The sequence below is a fragment of the Delphinus delphis genome, chromosome X (assembly GCF_949987515.2).
Source record: "Delphinus delphis chromosome X, mDelDel1.2, whole genome shotgun sequence".
In the NCBI taxonomy this organism is placed as follows: domain Eukaryota; kingdom Metazoa; phylum Chordata; class Mammalia; order Artiodactyla; family Delphinidae; genus Delphinus; species Delphinus delphis.
Window position 1 is genome coordinate 71159573 of NC_082704.1, and position 22447 is coordinate 71182019.

General features: G+C 39.0%; 1 protein-coding gene across 1 annotated transcript in view; it reads left to right on the forward strand.

Moving 5' to 3' along the window:
• OPHN1 (oligophrenin 1) overlaps window positions 1-22447 on the forward strand; it is a 599190-nt gene that overhangs the window by 303597 nt on the left and 273146 nt on the right. Inside the window, exon 6 of the mRNA XM_060002992.1 lies at window positions 19992-20093. Coding sequence (XP_059858975.1) covers window positions 19992-20093 — 102 coding nt within the window. The remainder of the gene's footprint in view (window positions 1-19991; window positions 20094-22447) is intronic.

Consider the following 22447-nt stretch of genomic DNA (forward strand, 5'->3'; position numbering starts at 1 on the left):
TTAATCCCTTCTCCTCGTGCACCAGGTAACAAAGAGGGAGGTAAAAGTCTCTTGCCTCTTCGGCAGGTCCAGACCCCTCTCCGGACTCTCTCCCGGTCAGCCGCGGCTCACCAACGCCCTGCAGGCTGTGTTTACGCCGCCAATCTCAGTCCTCTCCTGGCGCTCCGACAAAAGCCGGAGCCTCAGCTCCCAGTCCCGCCCGCCCCAGCGGGCGAGCAGACAAGCCTCTCGGCTGGTGAATGCCGGTCGGCCCGATCCTCTGCGCTGGAATCTGTCCGCTTTGCTCTCCGCACTCCTGTTGCTGTGCTCTCCTCCGCAGCTCCCAAGCTCCCCCACTCCGCCTCCCGAAGTCTCCACCCGCGAAGGGGCTTCCTAGTGTGTGGACACTTTTCCTCCTTCACAGCTCTCTCCCGCTGGTGCAGGACCCATCCCTATCCTTTTGTCTCTGTTTGGTTTTTTCTTTTGCCCTAACCAGGTACGTGGGGGGTTCCTTGCCTTTTGGGAGGTCTGAGGTCTTCTGCCAGCATTCAGTAGGTGCTCCGTAGGAGTTGTTCCACGCGTAGATGTATTTCTGGTGTATCTGTGGAGAGGAGGGTGATCTCCGTGTCTTACTCTTCCGCCATCTTCCTGGAAGTCTGATTCACCCTCTTATAATGCAGAAATTAACACACCATTATAGAGCAATTATACTCCAATAAAGATGTTTAGAAAAGAAAGAAAAAAAAAGGAAGTAACATAACATTGTTAGTCAACTATATTTCAATGTAGAATAAATCAAATATTTAAATTCAATATTTTAATATTTTCAAGTAGATGACTGCATCTTAATCAAGAACTTCATGTGTGTAACAGAGAATGAGTAAGAAAGTTTCAAAATTAAAAAAAAATATGATAGCGAAGTTGAATAACTGAGTAGAAAGTTTGGAAGGCAAAGTTAAGAAAAAAATTTAAAGTAGGACAAAAAGTGAAAGTTATGGAGGATTAAGAAGAAAATAGAAAAGTAAAAGTCCTGTCTTAGGAGATCAAAATAAAAGGAAGTGTGTAAAGATAAAATAGTGGGGAGGAAGTTATACATGAAACGACTGAAAGGTTTTTCTCAGAACTGAAAGAGCTGCATCTGAGGATTGAAAGGGTCCTCCAAGTACCCACCAAAATGGATGGAGCTAGACTTTACTTAAGGACATCTTCAGGAAATCTGACACCATCAAAATATCTGGAACCAAGACTCAGTCCTGCCAATCTATCATTCAGTATTTAGCCAAAATACCAATCAAATAGGAGGATAAAGAAAATTTTGCATATTGAAGGTCTCAAAAACTGACATATGTACCCTTTTCTAGAAAGCTACAGGTGAATGGGTTCATCATAAAAAAGTGAGCAATGAAAGAAAAATGAAAACAGGTAATACTGGGGGATATGTATACCAACATATTAGAGTTTCAAATGGAATACCCCAGAATGAATGTGGAAGAATGTTCCAAAATGACAACCAGGAACTATGCATAAAAGGCAAAAAATTTCAGATTAGAGCTACCAGAAGGTTCCAGGTTGTATTGAAATGATATGAATGGATGTTTTGAGAGGAGATTTAGAGAACTGGAGTAGCGTTAGAGATTTAATTCTACGTGCATTCAAAATTACCAACCAAATAAAGCAAAACAGAAAAGATAATAGGCACCTTTACATTATATAAAAATTGTACAAGAAAATAAGATTACTCATATTCCATTATATACATCAGTTATAAGTTGTATTTAGATAGTCATAATAATGAATATAGATACTTAATATGAATCAAACCAAAATTATAATAAGAGTATATTGGAAATATGGGGAAGTGTGTTTGGGTAGGGGAGCAAAGGTGGTGGTGGTAGTAATGAGATGGTGAGAAGAAATGGAGCTAAATTCTCATCTTCTTTACTGATACATATGCTAATAGATAATGCATAAAACTTAAAAGTTAGTAACAGCAATATAAACATTTATTTTGAGATACTAGAGATTTGGATGGAAATTCTAGAATAATTGGCTTAAAGAGATGAAAGTGGTTGCTTCTGGGAAAGAAGAAATAGGAGAAGGAGGACTGGGGATTGCTGCTTGTCTTAACTTACTACATGGAGCTAGATGATTATTTGAATAACAAAAGAGTTTTAAAAAATGTCTTATCCTTGAATGCTACTTATGTGGTTATGTGAGCATTATGCGTGTAATGATGCAATCAAATTCCTAGGCTCTGTTTCCTCTCTTCTGTCTGTGATTCTGTATAAATTTCTATTCAATATTAGAATTTAAGAAATTAAACCTAGCATTCAGGGTTGATATGAATATTTCAATTAAATAACATATATTGAAGAGCATCACATACTGCTTGGAAAATGTGTCTTTTCAACATAGTAGTTCTTTCCCTTATTCATCAGTCCAGAACTGTCTTAATGCAGCATTTTGACCTGAGTATAGAAGTGATTCTTGATTGGAACCTCTGTTACATTTGGTACTTGCAGTCAAATTGACCCTGAAATGAAAGTTCTTCTTTACTTAATTGAAGTATATTTGAATTACAATATTATATGTTACAGGTGTACAATATAGTTATTCACAATTTTTAAAGGTTATGTGTCATTTATAGTTATTATAAAAATTGGCTATATTTCCAGTGGTGTACAATATATCTGAGTAGCTTATCCATAATAGTTTGTACTTCTTAACCTAATACCCCTATATTACCCCTCCCACTCCCCTCTCCCCACTGCTAATAACTAGTTTGTTCTCTGTATCTGTGAGTCTATTTCCTTTTTGTTATATTCACTACTTTGTTTTATTTTTTACATTCCATGTATAAGGAGTATCATACAGTATTTGTCGTTCTCTGTCTGAAGAGGGAGTACTATATCTATTTGCAGATTATCTTGTATATAGGAAATCCTAAGGAATACACAGACATACACATACATGTGCACACACACACACACACACACACAGTTAGAACTAATAAAGGGGTACAACAAGGTTGCAGGATACAAGATCAGTATACAAAAGTACATTGAAATTCTATACACTATTAATGAATAACTTGAAAACTAAATTAAGAAAACAATCCCATTTACAGTAGTATCAAAAAGAGTAAAGTACTGAGGCATAAATTTAACAAAATAAGTCCAAGACTTGTACACTAAAAAGTACAAAACATCATTGGAAGAAATTAAGGAGGACCTCAATAAATAGAAAGAAGTTCCATGTTCATGAATCAGAAGACAATATTGTTAAGATGGTAATACAAAATATATATAGATTCAATGCAAATATCTAGTAAAATATCAGCTGACCATTTTGTAAAAATTGATATGGTGACCTTAAAATCCAAATAGAAAGAACCAAATGGAAAAAGAAATTTTGAAAAAATTCACAATTTTTAATTTTAAAACTTACCACAAACCTATAGTAATCAACACAGTGTGGTGCTGACATAAAGATACACTTACAGATCAATAGAATAGAACTGAGAGTCCAGAAATAAACATATATGTTTATGGCTAATTGATATTTTAAGAGGTTACCAAAACAATTGAATGGGAAAGAATGGTCTTTTGAACAAATGATGCTAAGTCTACTGGATATTCACATGCAAAAGAATGAAGATGGGGCCCTAGATCATACTGTGTTAAAAAAATTAAAACTGAAAATTGGATTAGAGCTTCAAGATGGTGGAAGAGTAAGATGCGGAGATCACCTTGCTCCCCACAGATATATCAGAAATACATCTACATGTGGAACTGCTCCTATAGAACACCTACTGAATGCTGGCAGAAGACCTCAGACCTCCCAAAAGGCAAGAAACTCCTCACGTACCCGGGTAAGGCAAAAGAATAAAGAAGAAACAGAGACAAAGAATAGGGACGGGACCTGCACCAGTGGGAGGGAGCCGTGAAGGAGGAAAGGTTTCCACACACTAGGAAGGCTCTTCGCGGTCAGAGACTGCAAGTGGCGGAGGGGGGAGCTTCGGAGATACGGAGAAGAGCCAGCAATAGGGGTGCGGAGGGCAAAGCGGAGAATACCCACACAGAGGATCAGTGCCAGCCAGCACTCACCAGCCCTAGAGGCTTGTCTGGTCTCCTGCCGGGGTGGGTGGGGGCTGGGAGGTGAGGCTTGGGCTTCAGTCAGATCCCAGGGAGAGGACTGGGTTTGGCTGCATGAACACAGCCTGAAGGGGGCTAGTGTGCCACGGCTAGCTGGGAGGGAATCCGGGAAAAAGTATGGAGTTGCCAAAGAGGCAAGACACTTTTTCTTGTCTCTTTGTTTCCTGGTGTGCGAGAAGAGGGTATTAAGAGCGCTGCTTAAAAGAGTTCCGGAAGCGGGCCTGAGTCGCGGCTATCAACGCGGACCCTAGAGACGGGCATGAGACGCTAAGGCTGCTGCTGCAGCCACCAAGAAGCCTGTGAGCAAACACAGGTCAAAATCTACCCTGCCCCTCCTGGGAGCCTGTGCAGCCCACCACTGCCAGGGTCCTGTGATCCAGGGACAACTTTCCCAGGAGAACGCACCAGGCACCTCAGGCTGGGGCAACGTCATGCTGGCTTCTGCTACTCCAGGCTTTCCCCTCCCTCCCCCCGGTTGGAGTGAGCCAGAGCCCCAGAATCAGCTGTTCCTTTAACCCTGTCCTGTCTGAGCGAAGGACGGATGCCCTCAGGCGACCTACACACAGAGGTGGGTCCAAATCCAAAGCTGAACACTGGGAGCTGTGCAAACAAAGAAGAGAAAGCGAAATTTCTCCCAGGAGCCTCAGGAGCAGCAGATTAAATCTCCACAATCAACTTGATGCACTCAGCATCTGTGGAATACCTGAATAGACAATGAATCATCCCAAATAGAGGAGGTGGAATTTGGGAACAAAGATATATTATTTTTTCCCCTTTTATCTTTTTGTGAGTGTGTATGTGTATGCTTCTGTGTGTGATTTTGTCTGTATAGCTTTGCTTTTACCATTTGTCCCAAGGTTATATCTGTCTGGGTTTTTTTTGTTTGTTTGTTTCTTTTTTACTTTTTAAAATTTTTTTGCTTTCATCATTTGTCCTAGGGATCTGTCCATCCGTTTTTTTTTTAATTTTAAAATTGTTTTCTTAATAATATTTTTTATTTTAATAACTTTATTTTACTTCAGTTTATTTTTTCCTCTTTCTTTCTTCTTTCTTTCTTTCTTTCTTTTTCTTTCTTTCTTTCCTTCTTTCTTTCTTCCTTCCTTCCTTCCTTTCTCTCTCTCTCTTTCTTTCTTTCTTACTTTTCTTTCTTCCTTTCTTTCTTTCTTTCTTTCTTTCTTTCTTTCTTTCTTTCTTTCTTTCTTTCTTTCTTTCTTTCTTTCTTTCTTTCTTTCTATTTTTCCTCCCTTTTATTCTGAGCTGTGTGAATGAAAGGCTCTTGGTGCTCCAGCCCAGAGTCAGTGCTGTGCCTCTGAGGTGGGAGAGCCAACTTCAGGACACTGGTCCACAAGGGAACTCCCAGCTCCACATAATATCAAACGACGAAAATCTCCCACAGATCTCCATCTCAACGCCAAGACCCAGCTTCACTCAATGACCAGCAAGCTACAGTGCTGGACACCCTATACCAAACAACTAGCAAGACAGGAACACAACCCAGTCCATTAGCAGAGAGACTGCCTAAAATCATGATATGGCCACAGACACCACAAAACACGCCACCATACGTGGATCTGCCCACCAGAAAGACAAGATCCAGCCTCATCCACCAGAACACAGGTACTAGTCCCCTCCACCAGGAAACCTACACAACCCAATGAACAAAGCTTAGACAATGGGGACAGACACCAAAAACAGGAACTATGAACCTGCAGCCTGCGAAAAAGAGACTGCAAACACCGTAAGTTCAGCACAATGAGAAGACAGAAAAACACACAGCAGATGAAGGAGCAAAGTAAAAACCCACCAAACCTAATAAATGAAGAGGAAATAGTTAGTCTACCTGGAAAAGAATTCAGAATAATGATAGTAAAGATGATCCAATATCTTGGAAATAGAATACAGAAAATTCAAGAAACGTTTAACAAAGACCTAGAAGAACTAAAGAGCAAACAATGATGAACAACACAAGAAATGGCACTAAAAATTATCTAGAGGGAATCAATAGCAGAATAACTGAGGCAGAAGAACAGATACGTGACCTGGAAGATAAAATAGTGGACATAACTACTGCAGAGCAGAATAAAGAAAAAAGAATGAGAAGAACTGAGGACAGTCTCAGAGACTTCTGGGACAACATTAAACACACCAACATTCGAATTATAGGGCTCCCAGAAGAAGAGAAAAACAAAGGGACTGAGAAAATATTTGAAAAGATTATAGTTGCAAATTTCCCAAATATGGGATAGGAAATAATTAATCAATCCAGGAAGAACAGAGAGTCCCATACAGGATAAATGCAAGGAGAAACACGACATGACACATATTAATCAAACTATCAAAAATTAAATACAAAGAAAACATGTTAAAAGCAGCAAGGGAAAAACAACAAATAACACACAAGGGAATCCCCATAAGGTTAACAGCTGAACTTTCAGCAGAAACTCTCCAAACCAGAAGGGAGTGGCAGGACATACTTAAGGTGATGAAGGTGAAAAAACTGCAACGTCTAGTCTACCCAGCAAGGATCTCATTCAGGTTTGATGGAGAAATTAAAACCTTTACAGACAAACAAAAGCTGAGATAGTTCAGCGCCACCAAACCAGATTTACAACAAATGCTAAAGGAACTTCTCTAGGCAGGAAATACAAGAGAAGTAAAAGAACTACAATAACAAACCCCAAACAATTAAGAAAATGGGAACAGGAACATACATATCAATAATTACCTTAAATGTAAATGGATTAAATGCTCCCACCAAAAGTCACAGACTCATTGAATGGATACAAAATCAAGACACGAATATATGCTGCCTACAAGAGACCCACTTCAGACCTAGGGACACATAAATACTGAAAGAGAAGGGATGGAAAAAGATATTCCATGCAAGTGGAAATCAAAAGAAAGCTGCAGTAGCAATTCTCGTATCAGACAAAATAGACTTTAAAATAAAGACGATTACAAGAGTTAAAGAAGGACAGTGCATAATGATCAAGGGATCAATTCAAGAAGAAGATGTAACAATTGTAAATATTTATGCACCCAACATAGGAGCACCTCAATACGTAAGGAAAATACTAACAGCCATAAAATGGGAAATGGAGAGTAACACAATCATATTAGGGAACGTTATCTCCCCACTTTCCCCAATGGACTGATCATCCAAAATGAAAACAAATAAGGAAACACAAGCTTTAAAAGATACATAAAACAAGATGGACTTAATTGATATTTATAGGACATTCCATCCTAAAACAACAGAATACACACTGTTCTCAAGTGCTCATGGAACATTCTCCAGGATAGATCATATCTTGGGTCACAAATCAAGCCTTGGTAAATTTAAGAAAATTGAAATTGTATCAAGTATCTTTTCCGATAACAGCATTATGAGACTGGATATCAATTACAGGAAAAGATCTGTAAAAAGTACAAACACATAGAGGCTAAACAGCACACTACTTAATATCCAAGTGATCACTGAAGAAATCCAAGAGGAAATCAAAAAATACCTAGGGAGAAATGACAATGGAGAAACGACGACCAAAACCTATGGGATGCAGAATAAGCAGTTCTAAGAGGGAAGTTTATAGCAATATAATCCTACCTTAAGAAACAGGAAACATCTCAAATAAACAACCTAACCTTGCTCCTAAAGCAATTAGTGAAAGAAGAACAAAAAACCCACAAAGTGAGCAGAAGGAAAGAAATCATAAAGATCAGATCAGAAATAAATGAAAAAGAAATGTAGGAAACGATAGCAAAGATCAATAAAACTAAAAGCTGGTTCTTTGAGAAGATAAACAAAATTGATAAAGCATTAGCCAGACTCTTCAGGAAAGAAAGGGAGATGACTCAAATCAATAGAATTAGAAATGAAAAAGGAGAAGTAACAACTGACAGTGCAGAAATTAAAAGGATCTTGAGAGATTACTACAAGCAGCTCTATGCCAATAGGACAACCTGCAAGAAATGGACAAATTCTTAGAAATGCACAACCTGCCAGGACTGCACCAGGAAGACATAGAAAATATGAACACCCCAATCTCAAGCACTGAAATTGAAACTGTGATTAAAAATCTTCCAACAGGCAAAAACGCAGGATCAGATGTCTTCACAGGTGAATTCTTTCAAACATTTAGAGAAGAGCTAACACCTATCCTTCTCAAACTCTTCCAAAATACAGCAAATGGAGAAATACTCCCAAACTCATTCCATGAGGCCACCGTCACCCTGATACCAAAACCAGACAAAGATGTCACAAAGAAAGAAAACTACAGGCCAATATCACTGATAAACATAGATGCAAATATCCTCAACAAAATAGTAGCAAACAGAATCCAACAGCATATTAAAAGGATAATACACCATGATCATGTGCGGTTTATTCCAGGAATGCAAGGATTCCTCAATATATGCAAATCAATCAATGTGATACAGCATATTAACAAATTGACGGAGAAAAACCATGTGATCATCTCAATCGATGCAGAGAAAGCTTTTGACAAAATTCAACACCCATTTATGATAAAAACCCTGCAGAAACTAGGCATAGAGGGAACGTTCCTCAACATAATAAAGACCATATATGACAAACCCACAGCCAACATCATTCTCAATGGTGAAAAACTGAAATCGTTCTCACTAAGATCAGGAACAAGACAAGGTTGCCCACTCTCACCACTCTTATTCAACATAGTTTTGGAAGTTTTAGCCATAGCAATCATAGAACAAAAGGAAATAAGAAGAATCCAAATTGGAAATGAAGAAGTAAAACTGTCACTGTTTGCAGATGACCTGATACTGTACATAGAGAATCCTAAAGATGCAAACAGAAAACTACCAGAGCTAATCAATGAATTTGGTAAAGTAGCAGGATACAAAATTAATGCACAGAAATCTTTGGCATTCCTACACACTAATGATGAAAAATCTGAGAGTGAAATTAAGAAAACACTCCCATTTACTATTGCAACAAAAAGAATAAAATATCTGGGAATAAACCTGCCTAAGGAGAAAAAAGACCTGTATGCAGAGAATCATAAGACACTGATGAAGGAAGTTAAAGATGATACAAATAGATGGAGAGATATACCATGTTCTTGGATTGGAAGAATCAACATTGTGAAAATGACTCTACTACCCAAAGCAATCTACAGATTCAATGCAATCCCTATCAAACTACCACTGGCATTGTTCACAGAACTAGAACTAAAAATTTCACAATTTGTATGGAAACACAAAAGACCCCGAGTAGCCACAGCAATCTTGAGAATGAAAAATGGAGCTGGAGGAATCAGGCTCCCTGACTTCAGATTATACTACAAATCTACAGTCATCAAGACGATATGGTACTGTCAGAAAAACAGAAATATAGATCAACGGAACAGGACAGGAAGCCCAGATTTAAACCCACGCACATATGGTCACCTTATGTTTGAGAAAGGAGGCAAGGATATACAGTGGAGAAAAGATAGCCTCTTCAATAAGTGGTGCTGGGAAAACTGGACTGGTATATGTGAAAGTATGAAATTAAAAAACTGCCTAACAGAATATACAAAAATAAACTCAAAATGGATTAAAGAACTAAATGTAAGGCCAAACACTATCAAACTCTTAGAGGAAAACATAGGCAGAACACTCTATGACATAAATCACAGCAAGACCCTTTCTGACCCATTATTTTATTTCCTAGAGAAATGGAAATAAAAATAAACAAATGGGGCCTAATGAAACTTAAAAGCTTTTGCGCAGCAAAGGAAACCATAAACAAGACCAAATGTCAACCCTCAGAATGGAAGAAAATATTTGCAACTGAAGCAACTGAGAAAGGATTAATCTCCAAAATTACAGGCAGCTCATGCAGCTCAATGTCAAAATAAGAAACAACCCAGTCCAAAATTGGGCAGAAGACCTAAACAGATATTTCTCCAAAGAAGATATACAGATTACTAACAAACACATGTAAGATTCACTCAACATCATTAATCATTAGAGAAATGCAGATCAAAACTACAAAGAGATATCATCTCACACCCGTCAGAATGGCCGTCATTAAAAAATCTAGAAACAATAAATGCTGGAGAGGGTGTGGAGAAAAGAGAACACTCTTGCACTGTTGGTGGGAATGTAACCTGATACAGCCCCGATGGAGAACAGTCTGGAGGTTCCTTAGAAAACTAAAAATAGAACTACCATACGATCCAGAAATCCCACTACTGGGCAAGTACCCTTAGGAAACCATAATTCAAAAAGAGTCATGGGGCTTCCCTGGTGGCGCAGTAGTTGAGAGTCCGCCTGCCGATGCAGGGGATGCAGGTTTGTGCCCCGGTCCAGGAGGATCCCACGTGCCACGGTGTGGCTTGGCCCATGAACCATGGCTGCTGAGCGTGTGCAGCCAGAGCCTGTGCTCCGCAATGGGAGAGGCCACAACAGTGAGAGGCCCATGTACCACAAAAAAAAAAAAAAGAATCATGTATCAAAATGTTCTTTGCAGCTGTATTTACAATAGCCAGGATATGGAAGCAACCTACGTGTCCATCAAAAGATGAATGGATATAGAAGATGTGGCACACATATACAGTGGAATATTACTCAGCCATAAAAAGAAACAAAATTGAGTTATTTGTAGTGAGGTGGATAGACTTAGAATCTGTCATACAGAGTGAAGTAAGTCAGAAAGAGAAAAACAAATACCATTTGCTAACACATATATATGGAATTTAAGAAGTAAAAAGGTCATGAAGAACCTAGGGGTAAGACAGGAATGAAGACACAGATATACTAGAGAATGGACTTGTGGATATGGAGAGGGGGAAGGGTAAGCTGTGACAAAGTGAGACAGTGACATGGTCATATATACACTACCAAATGTAAAATAGCTAGTTGGAAGCCACTGCATAGCACAGGGTGATCAGCTCTGTGCTTTGTGACCACATAGAGGGGTTGGATAGGGAGGGTGGGAGGGAGGGAGATGCAAGAGGGAACAGATATGGGAACATATGTATATGTATTACTGATTCACTGTGTTACAAACTAGAAACTAACCCACCATTGTAAAGCAATTATAGTCCAATGAAGATGTTAAAAAAAAACCTGAAAATTATAAAACTCTTAGAAGAAAATATAGGTGTAAACCTTCATGACCTTAGATCAGCCATGTTTCTGAGATATGACACCAAAACACAAGTAAGCAAAGAAAAAAATTTTCCAGCTAGATAGACTTCACAAATTAGAAATATTTATGCTTCAAAGGGCACTACTAAGAAAGTGCCAAGGCAACCCAAAATATCTTTTCATGTGCTTTTGTCCATCTGCATTTCTTCTTTGGAGAAATACAGAGATTAAACCAAATTTAAAAATGGGCAAAATAATTCAATAAACATTTCTCCATAGAATATACAGTTGACCGTTGAACAACATTGGTTTGAACTCCATGGGTCCACTTATACGTGGATTTTTTTCAATAGTTAATATTATAGTAGTATGCAGTCTGTGGTTGGTTGAATCTGCAGATGCAGATCTGTGGATATGGTGGATCCATGTGTACGGACAGTGGACTATAAGTTATATGTAGATTTTCAATTATACGGAGATTTGGGATCCCTAACCCCCATGTTGTTCAACAGTCAACTGTAAATGCAAAGGGTCAATCAACAGGGATAAACGTTGAAAACATTATTTTAAGTGTAAAAAGAGAGTCACCAAAGGCCACATATTATATGATTCCAGTTATAGTAAATGTCTAGTGTAGGCAAATTCACAGAGACACAAAGTAAATTGTGGTTATTGAGGGGAAGGACGGAGGAACAGGGAATGATTACTAATAGGTATGTTTTTTTTTTTTTTTGAGGTGATGGAAATATTTTGGAATTAGATAGCAGTGATGGTTGTGCAACTTAATTAATATACTAAAAACTGAATTATCCACTTTAAAATGGTGAATTTTATGATACATGAATTCTATCTCATAGTTTTTATTTTAAAAATGGAAGTGGAAGAGAAAGTGACCCACAGAGCTTTATTCCTAGAGAAGTCCCTGACATTTTCTGTCTCCCATGCTTTCTTCAAACAGTTGCTACTTTACATAAATTCAGTACCTGAAGGAACCATTTCCCCTACTATCTTTTGTGTGAAATTTTGTATCTCAATTGTTTTGGTATCTTAGTTAGGGCTAAGACTATAGACAAGGTTCCCTGATTATTCATAAGCCTCCTGAGTGTAATTCCTTGCATGATCATCTGGGCCCTATTTGACTATGTAGAATAAATCAGACTTGTATGCTATATGACCTACAGCAAGTTAGTTCACCATTTTAGAACCTTAATTTCCTTTACAGTATGTACTTTTCAGGGTTGTGAATACTAAATGAGATATAGATTTTAAGTACCGAACACGGGAGATTGGTTCAAGATGGCGGAGTAGAAGGGTGTGCGCTCACTCCCTGTTGAGAAAGCACCAGAATCACAGCTAACTGCTGAACAGTCATTTATAGGAAGACACTGGAACTCACCAAAAAATATACTCCACATCCAAAGAAAAGGAGAAGCCACAATAAGACAGTAGGAGGGGTGCAACCACAATAATATCAAATCCCATAATGCCTGGCTGGGTGACTCACAAAATGCAGAACACTTATACCACAGAAGTGCACCCACTGGAGTGAAGGTTCTGAGCCCCACATCAGGCTTCCCAACCTGGGGGTCCGGCAACGGGAGGGGGAATTCCTAGAGGATCAAACTTCGAAGGCTAGCAGGATTTGATTGCAGGGCTTCAACAGGAATGGGGGAAACAGAGACTCCACTCTTGGAGGGCACACACAAAGTAGTGTGTGCATTGGGACCCAGGGTGAGGAGCAGTGACCCCATTGGAGACTGAACCAGACCTACCTGTTGGTGTTGGAGGGTTTCCTGCAGAGGTGAGGAGTTGCTGTGTCTCACCATGAGGACAAGGACATTGGCAACAGAGTTTCGGGAAGTACTCCTTGGTGTGAGCCCACCCAGACTCCGCCACTAGCCCCACCAAAGAGCTGGGTATATTACCTTGTTGGGTCGCCTGAGTCCAAACAATCAACTGGGAGGGAACCCAGCACCACCCATCAGCAGACAAGTGGATTAAAGTGTTACTGAGCTCTGCCCACCAGAGCAACACCCAACTCTACCCACCACCAGTCTATCCAATCAGGAAACTTGCACAAGCCTCTTAGATAGCCTCATACACCACAGAGCAGACAGCAGAAGCCTCATACACCACAGAGCAGACAGCAGAAGCCTCATACACCACAGAGCAGACAGCAGAAGCAAGAAGAAATACAATCTGCACTGGAACAAAAAACACATTCACAGAAAGATAGACAGGAGGAAAAGGCAGAGGGCTATGTACCAGAAGAAGGAACAAGATAAAACCCCAGAAAAACAACTAACTGAAGTGGAGATAGGAAACTTTCCAGAAGAAGAATTTATAATAATGATAGTGAAGATGATCCAGGACCTCGGATAAAGAATGGAGGCAAAGATCGGGAAGATGCAAGAGATGTTTAACAAAGACCTAGAAGAATAAAAGAACAAAGAAACAGAGATGAACAATACAATAACTGAAATGAAAAATACACTAGAAGGAATCAGTAGCAGAATAACTGAGGCAGAGAAACGGATAACTGATCTGGAAGACAGAATGGTGGAATTCACTGCTGCAGAAAAGAATAAAGAAAAAAGGATGAAAAGAAATGAAGAAAGCCTAAGATACCTCTGGGACAAGATTAAATGCAACAACATTCACATAATAGGGGTACCAGAAGGAGAATAGAGAGAGAAAGGACCCGAGAATATATTTGAAGAGATTATAGTCAATAACTTCCCTAACATGGGATCAGAAATAGTCAATGAAGTCCAGGAAGCACAGAGAGTCCCAGGCAGGATAAACCGAAGAGGAAACACACTGAGACACATAGTAATCAAGGTGACAAAAATTAAAGGCAAAGAAAAATTACTGAAAGTAACAAGGGAAAAATGACAAATAATATACAGTGGATCTCGCATAATGTTAACAGCTCATTTATCAGCAGAAACTCTACAAGCCAGAAGGGAGTGGCATGATCTATTTAAAGTGATGAAAGGGAAGAAACTACAACCAAGATTAATCTACCCCGCAAGGATCTCATTCAGATTCGATGGAGAAATCAACAGCTTTACAGACAAGTAAAAGCTAAGAGAATTCAGCACCACCAAACCAGCTCTACAGCAAATGCTAAAGGAACTTCTAAGTGGGAAACACAAGAGAAATAAATGACCTACAAAAACAAACACATAACAATTAAGAAAATGGTAATAGGAGCATACATGTCAATAATTGCCTTTAACGTGAATGTATTAAATGCTCCAATCAAAAGACACAGGCTTGCTGAATGGATACACAGCAAGACCCATATATATGCTGTCTACAAGAGACCCACTTCAGACCTAGGGACACATACAGACTGAAAGTGGGAGGATGGAAAAAGATATTCCATGCAAATGGAAACCAAAAGAAAGCTGAAGTAGAAATACTCATATCAGATAAAATAGTCTTTAAAATAAAGAATGTTATGAGAGGCAAGGAAGGACACTACATAACGATCAACAGATGAATCCATGAAGTAGATATAACAATTATAAACATATATGCACCCAACATAGGAGCACCTCAATACATAAGGCAACTGCTAACATCTATAAAAGAGGAAATCGACAGTAACACAGTAATAGTGGGGGACTTTAACACCTCACTTACACCAATGGACAGATCATCCAAACAGAAAATTAATAAGGAATCATAAGCTTTAAATGACACAATAGATCACATAGATTTAATTGATATTTATAGGACATTCCATCCAGAAACAGCAGATTACACATTCTTCTCAAGTGCACACGGAACATTCTCCAGGATAGATCATATCTTGGGTCACAAATCAAGCCTCGGTAAATTTAAGAAAATTGAAATCATATCAAGCATCTTTTCTGATCACAACGCTATGAGATTAGAAATCAGTTACAATGAAAATAATGTAAAAAACACAAATATATGGAGGCTAAACAACACGTTAATAAATTACCAAGAGATGACTGAGAAATCAAAGAGGAAACCAAAAAATACCTAGAAACAAATTACAACAAAAACACGATGATCCAAAACATATGGGATGCAGCAAAAGCAGTTCTAAGAGGGAAGTTTATAGCAGTACAAGCCTACCTCATGAAACAAGAAGCATCTCAAGTAAACAGTATAACCTTACACCTAAAGTAACTAGACAAAGAAGAAAAAACAGAACCCAAAGATAGTAGAAGGAAAGAAACCATGAAGATCAGAGGAGAAATAAATGAAATAGAGACAAAGAGAACAATAGCAAAGATCAATAGAACTAGTAGCTGGTACTTTGAGAAGATAAACAAAATTGGTAAAGCGTTAGCCAGACTCATCAAGAAAAAGAGGGAGAGGACTCAAATCAATAAAATTAGAAATGAAAAAACAGAAATTACAACAGACACCACAGAAATACAAACCATCCTAAGAGACTACTAAAAGCAACTCTATGCCAATAAAATGGACAACCTGGAAGAAATGGTGGGCCAATTCTTAGAAAGGTATAACCTTCCATGACAGAACCAGGAAAAAATAGAAAATTTGAACAGACCAATCACAAGTAATGAAATTGAAACAGTGATTAAAAATATTCCAACAAGTCTTCCCTGGTGGTGCAGTGGTTGAGAGTCCGCCTGCCGATGCAGGGGACACGGGTTCGTGCCCCGGTCCGGGAAGATCCCACATGCCGCGGAGCGGCTGGGCCCGTGAGCCATGGCCACTGAGCCTGCACGTCCGGAGCCTGTGCTCTGCAACAGGAGAGACCACAACAGTGAGAGGCCCGCGTACCGCAGGAAAAACAAATCTTCCAACAAACAGAAGTCCAGGACCAGACAGCTTCACAGGTGATTTCTGTGAAACATTAGGGAAGAGATAACACCCATCCTTCTCAAATTCTTTGAAAAAATTGCACAGGAAGGGTCACTCCCAAACTCATTCTATGAGGCCACCATCACCCTGATACCAAAACCAGACAAGGATACTACAAAAAAATAAAATTACAGACCAATATCACTGATGAATATGGATCCAAAAATCCTCAACAATATACTAGCAATCAGAATCCAACAACATATTTAAAGGATCATACACCATTATCAAGTCGGATTTATCCCAGGGATTCAGGGATTCTTCAATATATGCAAATCAATCAGTGTGATACACCATATTAACAAACTGAAGAATAAAAACCATATGATCATCTCAATAGATGCAGAAAAAGCTTTTGACAAAATTCAACACCTATTTATGATAAAAAGTCTCCAGAAAGTTTGCATAGAGGGAACCTACCTCAACATAATAAAGACCATATACGGAAAACCCACAGCAAACATCATTCTCAGTGGTGAGAAACTGAAAGCGTTTCCTCTAAGATGAGGAAGAATACAAGGATGTCCACTCTCACCACTATCATTCACATAGTTTTGGAAGTCCTAGCCATGGCAATTAGAGGAGAAAAAGAAATAAAGGTATTCAAATTGTAAAAGAAGAAGTAAAACTGATACTGTTCGCAGATGACATGATAGTATACATAGAGATTCCTAAAGATGCCACCAGAAAACTACTAGAGCTAATCAATGAATTTTGTAATGTTGCAGGATACAAAATTAATGCACAGGAATCTCTTGCATTCCTATACACTAATGATGAAAAACCTGAAAGAGAAATTAAGGAAACACCCCCATTTACCATTGCAACAAAAAGAGTAAAATATCTAGGAGTAAAACTACCTAGGGAGACAAAAGACCTGTATGCAGAAAACTATAAGACACTGATGAAAGAAATTAAAGATGATACAATCAGATGGAGAGATATTCCATGTTCTTGGATTGGAAGAAGCAATATTTTGAAAATGACTATACTACCCAAAGCTATCTACAGATTCAATTCAATCCCTATCAAATTACCAATGGCATTTTTTAGAGAACTAGATCAAAAATATTAAAATTTGTATGGAGACACACAAACGACCCCAAATAGCCATATCAGTCTTGAGGGGAAAAAACGGAGCTGGAGGAATCATACTCTGTGACTTCAGACTATACTACAGAGCTACAGTAATCAAGACAATATGGTGCTGGCACAAACACAGAAATATAGATCAATGGAACAGGATAGAAAGCCCAGAGATAAACCCATAAACCCACGCACCTATGGTCGACTAATCTATGACAAAGGAGGCAAGGATATACAATGGAGAAAAGACAGTGTCTTCACTAAGCAGTGCTGGGAAAATGGACAGCTACATGGAAAAGAATTAAGGTAGGGGCTTCCCTGGTGGCGCAGTGGTTGAGAGTCTGCCTGCCGATGCAGGGGACGTGGGTTCCTGCCCCGGTCCGGGAAGATCCCGCATGCCACGGAGCAGCTGGGCCCGTGAGCCATGGCCGCTGAACCTGCGTGTCTGGAGCCTGAGCTCCACAACGGGAAAGGCCACAACAGTGAGACGCCTGTGTACCACAAAAAAAAAAAAAAAAAAAAATTAAGTTAGAACACTCCCTAACACCATACACAAAAATAAACTCAAAATGGCTTAGAGACCTAAATGTAAGACCGGACACTATAAAACTCTTAGAGGAAAACATAGGAAGAACACTCTTTGACATAAATAACAGCAAGATCTTTTTTGATCCACCTCGTAGAGTAATGGAAATAAAAATATAAATAAAGAAATGGGACCTAATGAAACTTCAGAGCTTTTTCAGAGCAAAGGAAACCATAAACAAGATGAAAAGACAACCCTCAGATTGGGAGAAAATATTTGCCACCAAATTAATGGACAAAGGATTAATCTCCAAAATACATAAACAGCTCATGGAGCTCAATATTAAAAAAAACAAAAAACAAATCCAAAAATGGGCAGCAGACCTAAATAGACATTTCTCCAAAGAAGACATACAGATTGCCAAGTAGCACATGAAAAGCTGCTCAACATCACTAATTATTAGAGAAATGCAGATCAAAACTACAATGAGATATCACCTCACACCAGTTAGAATGGGAATCATCAGAATATCTACAAACAACAAATGCTGGAGAGGGTGTGGAGAAAAGGGTACCCTCTTGCACTGTTGGTGGGAATGTAAATTGATACAGCCACTATGGAGAACAGTGTGGAGGTTCCTTAAAAAAGCTAAAAATAGAATTACCTTATGACCCAGCAATCCCACTACTGGTCATATACCCAGAGAAAACCATAATTCAAAGAGACACATGCACCCAATGTTCATTGCAGCACCATTTGCAATAGCCAGGTCATGAGTGCAACCTAAATGCCCATCGACAGACTATAGAAGATGGATATAGAAGATGTGGTACATATATACAATGGAATATTACTCAGCCATAAAAAGGAACAATATTGTGTCATTTGTAGAGACGTGGATGGATCTAGAGACTGTCATACAGTGTTAAGTAAGAGAGAGAAAAACAAATATCGTGTATTAACCCATATTTGTGGAACCTAGAAAAATTGTACAGATGAGCCGGTTTGCAGGGGGCATAAATAGAGGCACAGATGTAGAGAACAAACTTATGGACACCAAGTGGAGAAAGTGACGGGAGGGTGTTGGTGTGGTGAATTGGGAGATTGGGATTGACATATATACAGTAATATGTATAAAATGGATAACTAATAAGAACCTGCTGTAGAAAAATTAAATATATAAGATTCAAAAATTCAAAAAAAATAGTAAGTACCTAATGTCCTGCCTGGCCTGATGTATGCCTCAGTTAATGTTAGCTTCCTCTTTTACTTTTTTCCCTCTGGTGAAAAGCACATTCCTTACAGATCAGAGGTCCCTCAGTTCTGTGTTGGCTTCTTGCCCAGCAGCAGATTGCCTGTAGAAATAAACCATGGGTGAGGTATTTTTTTCTTTCTGTCTATGTGTTCCCCGTGCTGCTTCTTCGAATACCTGGCACACTGTAGGGGCTCAGTGAGTTTAGATTTCATATGTGACAACACAAGCCTTTTACGTGAATTTCTCAACGTGGTGCTGAGAGGATTGCCGAATGTCAGCCTTAATCTGTGACAAACTAGTATTCTTAGTGCTCCTTTGGAGACTGTGTGATTTCTTATTGTGCTGAGAGGCAGAGAGCTTAATTAAATTTCATACTTGAAGAGAGTGACGACTGAGTACTCCATCCTTCATAAGGCTTTTCAACTCTTTATTTTCAGTTAAACCTTCTGGGATTTTTTCCTCATCTTTAACATCATCTTTTAATATGCAATACTCAAATGCTTGAACAATATCAAAGAACTCCTCATTCACAGAGGCAGTCTTAGGTTCCAATTGCCTTGGAGATATTTTACTTAGTATTTGGCTGTCTAAATGCACTGTAGATTAACATTTAAAAGGTATATTCACTGTTCACTATTGTGTTCCTTCTTTGTCCTTTAAAAAATTAATGTAGTTAATGCATGTGAAAAATATTGAGAAGAGAAGGTAACCTGCACACAGGTGTGTTTTAAGTGCCATTCTCTGAGCAGCAGCTCCCAGAGCCTTTAGCTATACCAATAGGAACTACCCTTTGTGTAGTTGGAATTTTTCAAGGTTATGTTTGAGGAAGCCGAAATTACTGAGACCAATGCAGAAATTAATTCTCTCTTGCCTTTTTTTTTTTCCTTACTGGGAACTAGAGAGATTGACCACATGAAACCTGACACTGTGTTATGCATTCTCATTTCTGAGCAGACTGAACTAAAATTGTAGACATGTTAATCTGTGCCTTCTCTCCCTCCTCTAGGAGCGGAAAAAGAAATTTGAAAAGGATGGAGAGAGGTTTTATTCCTTGCTGGATCGGCACTTACATTTGTCTTCCAAAAAGAAAGAATCTCAGTTACAAGAGGTATGCTCAAACAGCCTGCCCTGCCTTCTATTGCCAGCTGTGCCTTGATACATGGCAGCTTCCTATTGCAAGGCTTTCCTCATACCCTGCCTCAGCAGAGAACCATGTATAATAGTTGTGCTTGCAGATAAAACCATGGACAATGACTCAGGAGCCCTGAGTTCTCAAGCCACCTTCTCCACAAACTCACAGTTTGGATATTTCTTTTTTGTCCTCAGTTTCTCTATCTATCAAAGGAAGAGTGGTACTCAAAGATCTCTAGAGTCCTTTTCAGTTCTAAGTTTCTGATTCTAGATTACATATTAGGATAGAGTTAAACTAGCGCTGTATTTGATAGATCAGGAGTAGATCTACTTTTTTCCCATGAGGTGTTCCAATGGTAGGGTTTGTTTTTTTTTCTTTTTGGTCCTACACTGGGACTACAGCTTATATGGCACATCCACTGACTTCAATTCAAAGAAGCCACTACTCAGTGAGTGCCTACCACATGCCAGGCACTATGCTGGTTGCAACAGGACTACAAAGACAGTAAGACGTACTTCCTGCTCTTCTGTAGCTTACAGTTAGGATGCTAAAATGAGAACACACATGACTCTTATATAAGTAGAATTTTTTTTACATAATGTAATGTGTATGTGGTGTCCTTGTAGGGATATGAAGGTATTTGGAGAATAAAAAACTTACATTTGGACGTGGAGAATTGCCTTTGTGGAAGAATGTTGCCCTTCTAAATTTGAGGTGGTAATGTGATTATATGTAAAGTGTTTGACAGATAGAAATATAGAAATGGACCTTTCAAGTGGAGGGCAGTGGCCCCAAGGATGGAAAACAATGTTTGGCTAAAGGTTTGACCAGAATTTGCATTACTATTGGAGGATAGTGGAGGGCAGTGGCCCCAAGGATGGAAAACAATGTTTGGCTAAAGGTTTGACCAGAATTTGCATTACTATTGGAGGATAGTGAAAGACAGGAAAGGATCAGGAAAGTTGTAGAGATACTGTGGTGTAGTAGGCTCAGGAGTTTGCTTTAATTCTGTTGACCGTGGAAGAATTATTGAAGGCCTTTGGTTGTGCAAGCAATATGAGTACAATTCTATTTTAGGAATCTTAAACTGGTTGAAGTTGTAGGATGAATTAAATCCGGGAGAGACGGGAAGCAAGAAAACCAGTTTAGGAAACTATTGCAATGATCTAGGGGAGAAGTTCTGAGTCAGAAAAAGTGGCACTGGGGAAGGGAAAAACAGGAATTAACTGATTAAGACTTATTTACTGGTAGAATGGATCTATGTTTTGGATAAAAGATCCAGTAAGAGATAGAGATATTGAATGTTCAAGTATAAAAAGAGATACCCAACTGAATGAAGTCATAGACACGAGCTTAGAAAGCATCTTGTCCATGGTCACACAGACTGTGGCAAAGCTGAAACTCATCTCATGACACCTGATTTAGTGAGTATCCATCACAGAATGTGAGGTACTTGAAGGTGATGAGTCAAGAGACTCAGTGGTAGATGGAGTTAGTGTTGAAAGGTTGAAGGACTGCTTCTCTTCCATAAACTGGAATGAAGTACTAGTCTGGGGTCATCTGCCATTTTCCTCTTGCACAATTTTGCTTTCTTCCTTTTCCTTCTATTCTGTGCCAGGGTTCCTATGCAGAAAAGAGTTAACATAACTGGCCCAAGACTTCTATGCTTAGAAAAGTCTGCTTACAAGATTAGCTCTTTTTTTTTAACATCTTTATTGGAGTATAATTGCTTTACAATGGTGTGTTAGTTTCTGCTTTATAACAAAGTGAATCAGTTATACATATACATATGTTCCCATCTTGGCTGGTCTCTGGGAACTTGGTTGGTAAACAGTACCCTACACTGATATAAAAGTTTCCCTAAGTGGTAAGAGTGACTCCTTGTGCGTAGACTGCCTGTACAAACAATGTGGTTTATACTAAACACCTTATTTTCTTCTGGGAGTCGAGAAGTTTGGTACATGCTCAGCAGAGGGAGCCTGTGTACAGCAATCAATTTAATACCTAGGGCACTTAGTATCTAATGAGCTTCTCTGGTACACAGCATTTCATGTGTTGTCATAACTTGTTGCTGGAGGAATTAAGTATTTCCTGTGTGACTGCACTAAGAGAGAACTCTTGGAAGCTTGAACCTAGCTTTCGCTGGACTTCATCCCATGCATCTTTTCTCTTTGCTGATTTTGCTTTGTATCCTTTCACAGAAATAAATCTTAACCATGTGTATGACTATATGTGGAGTCCTTTGAGTCCTCCTAGAGAATTACTGAACCTGTGGGTTTTAGAAGCCCAGACACAGTCCAAACTTTATTCTTTTAGAGCCTTTTGCAATG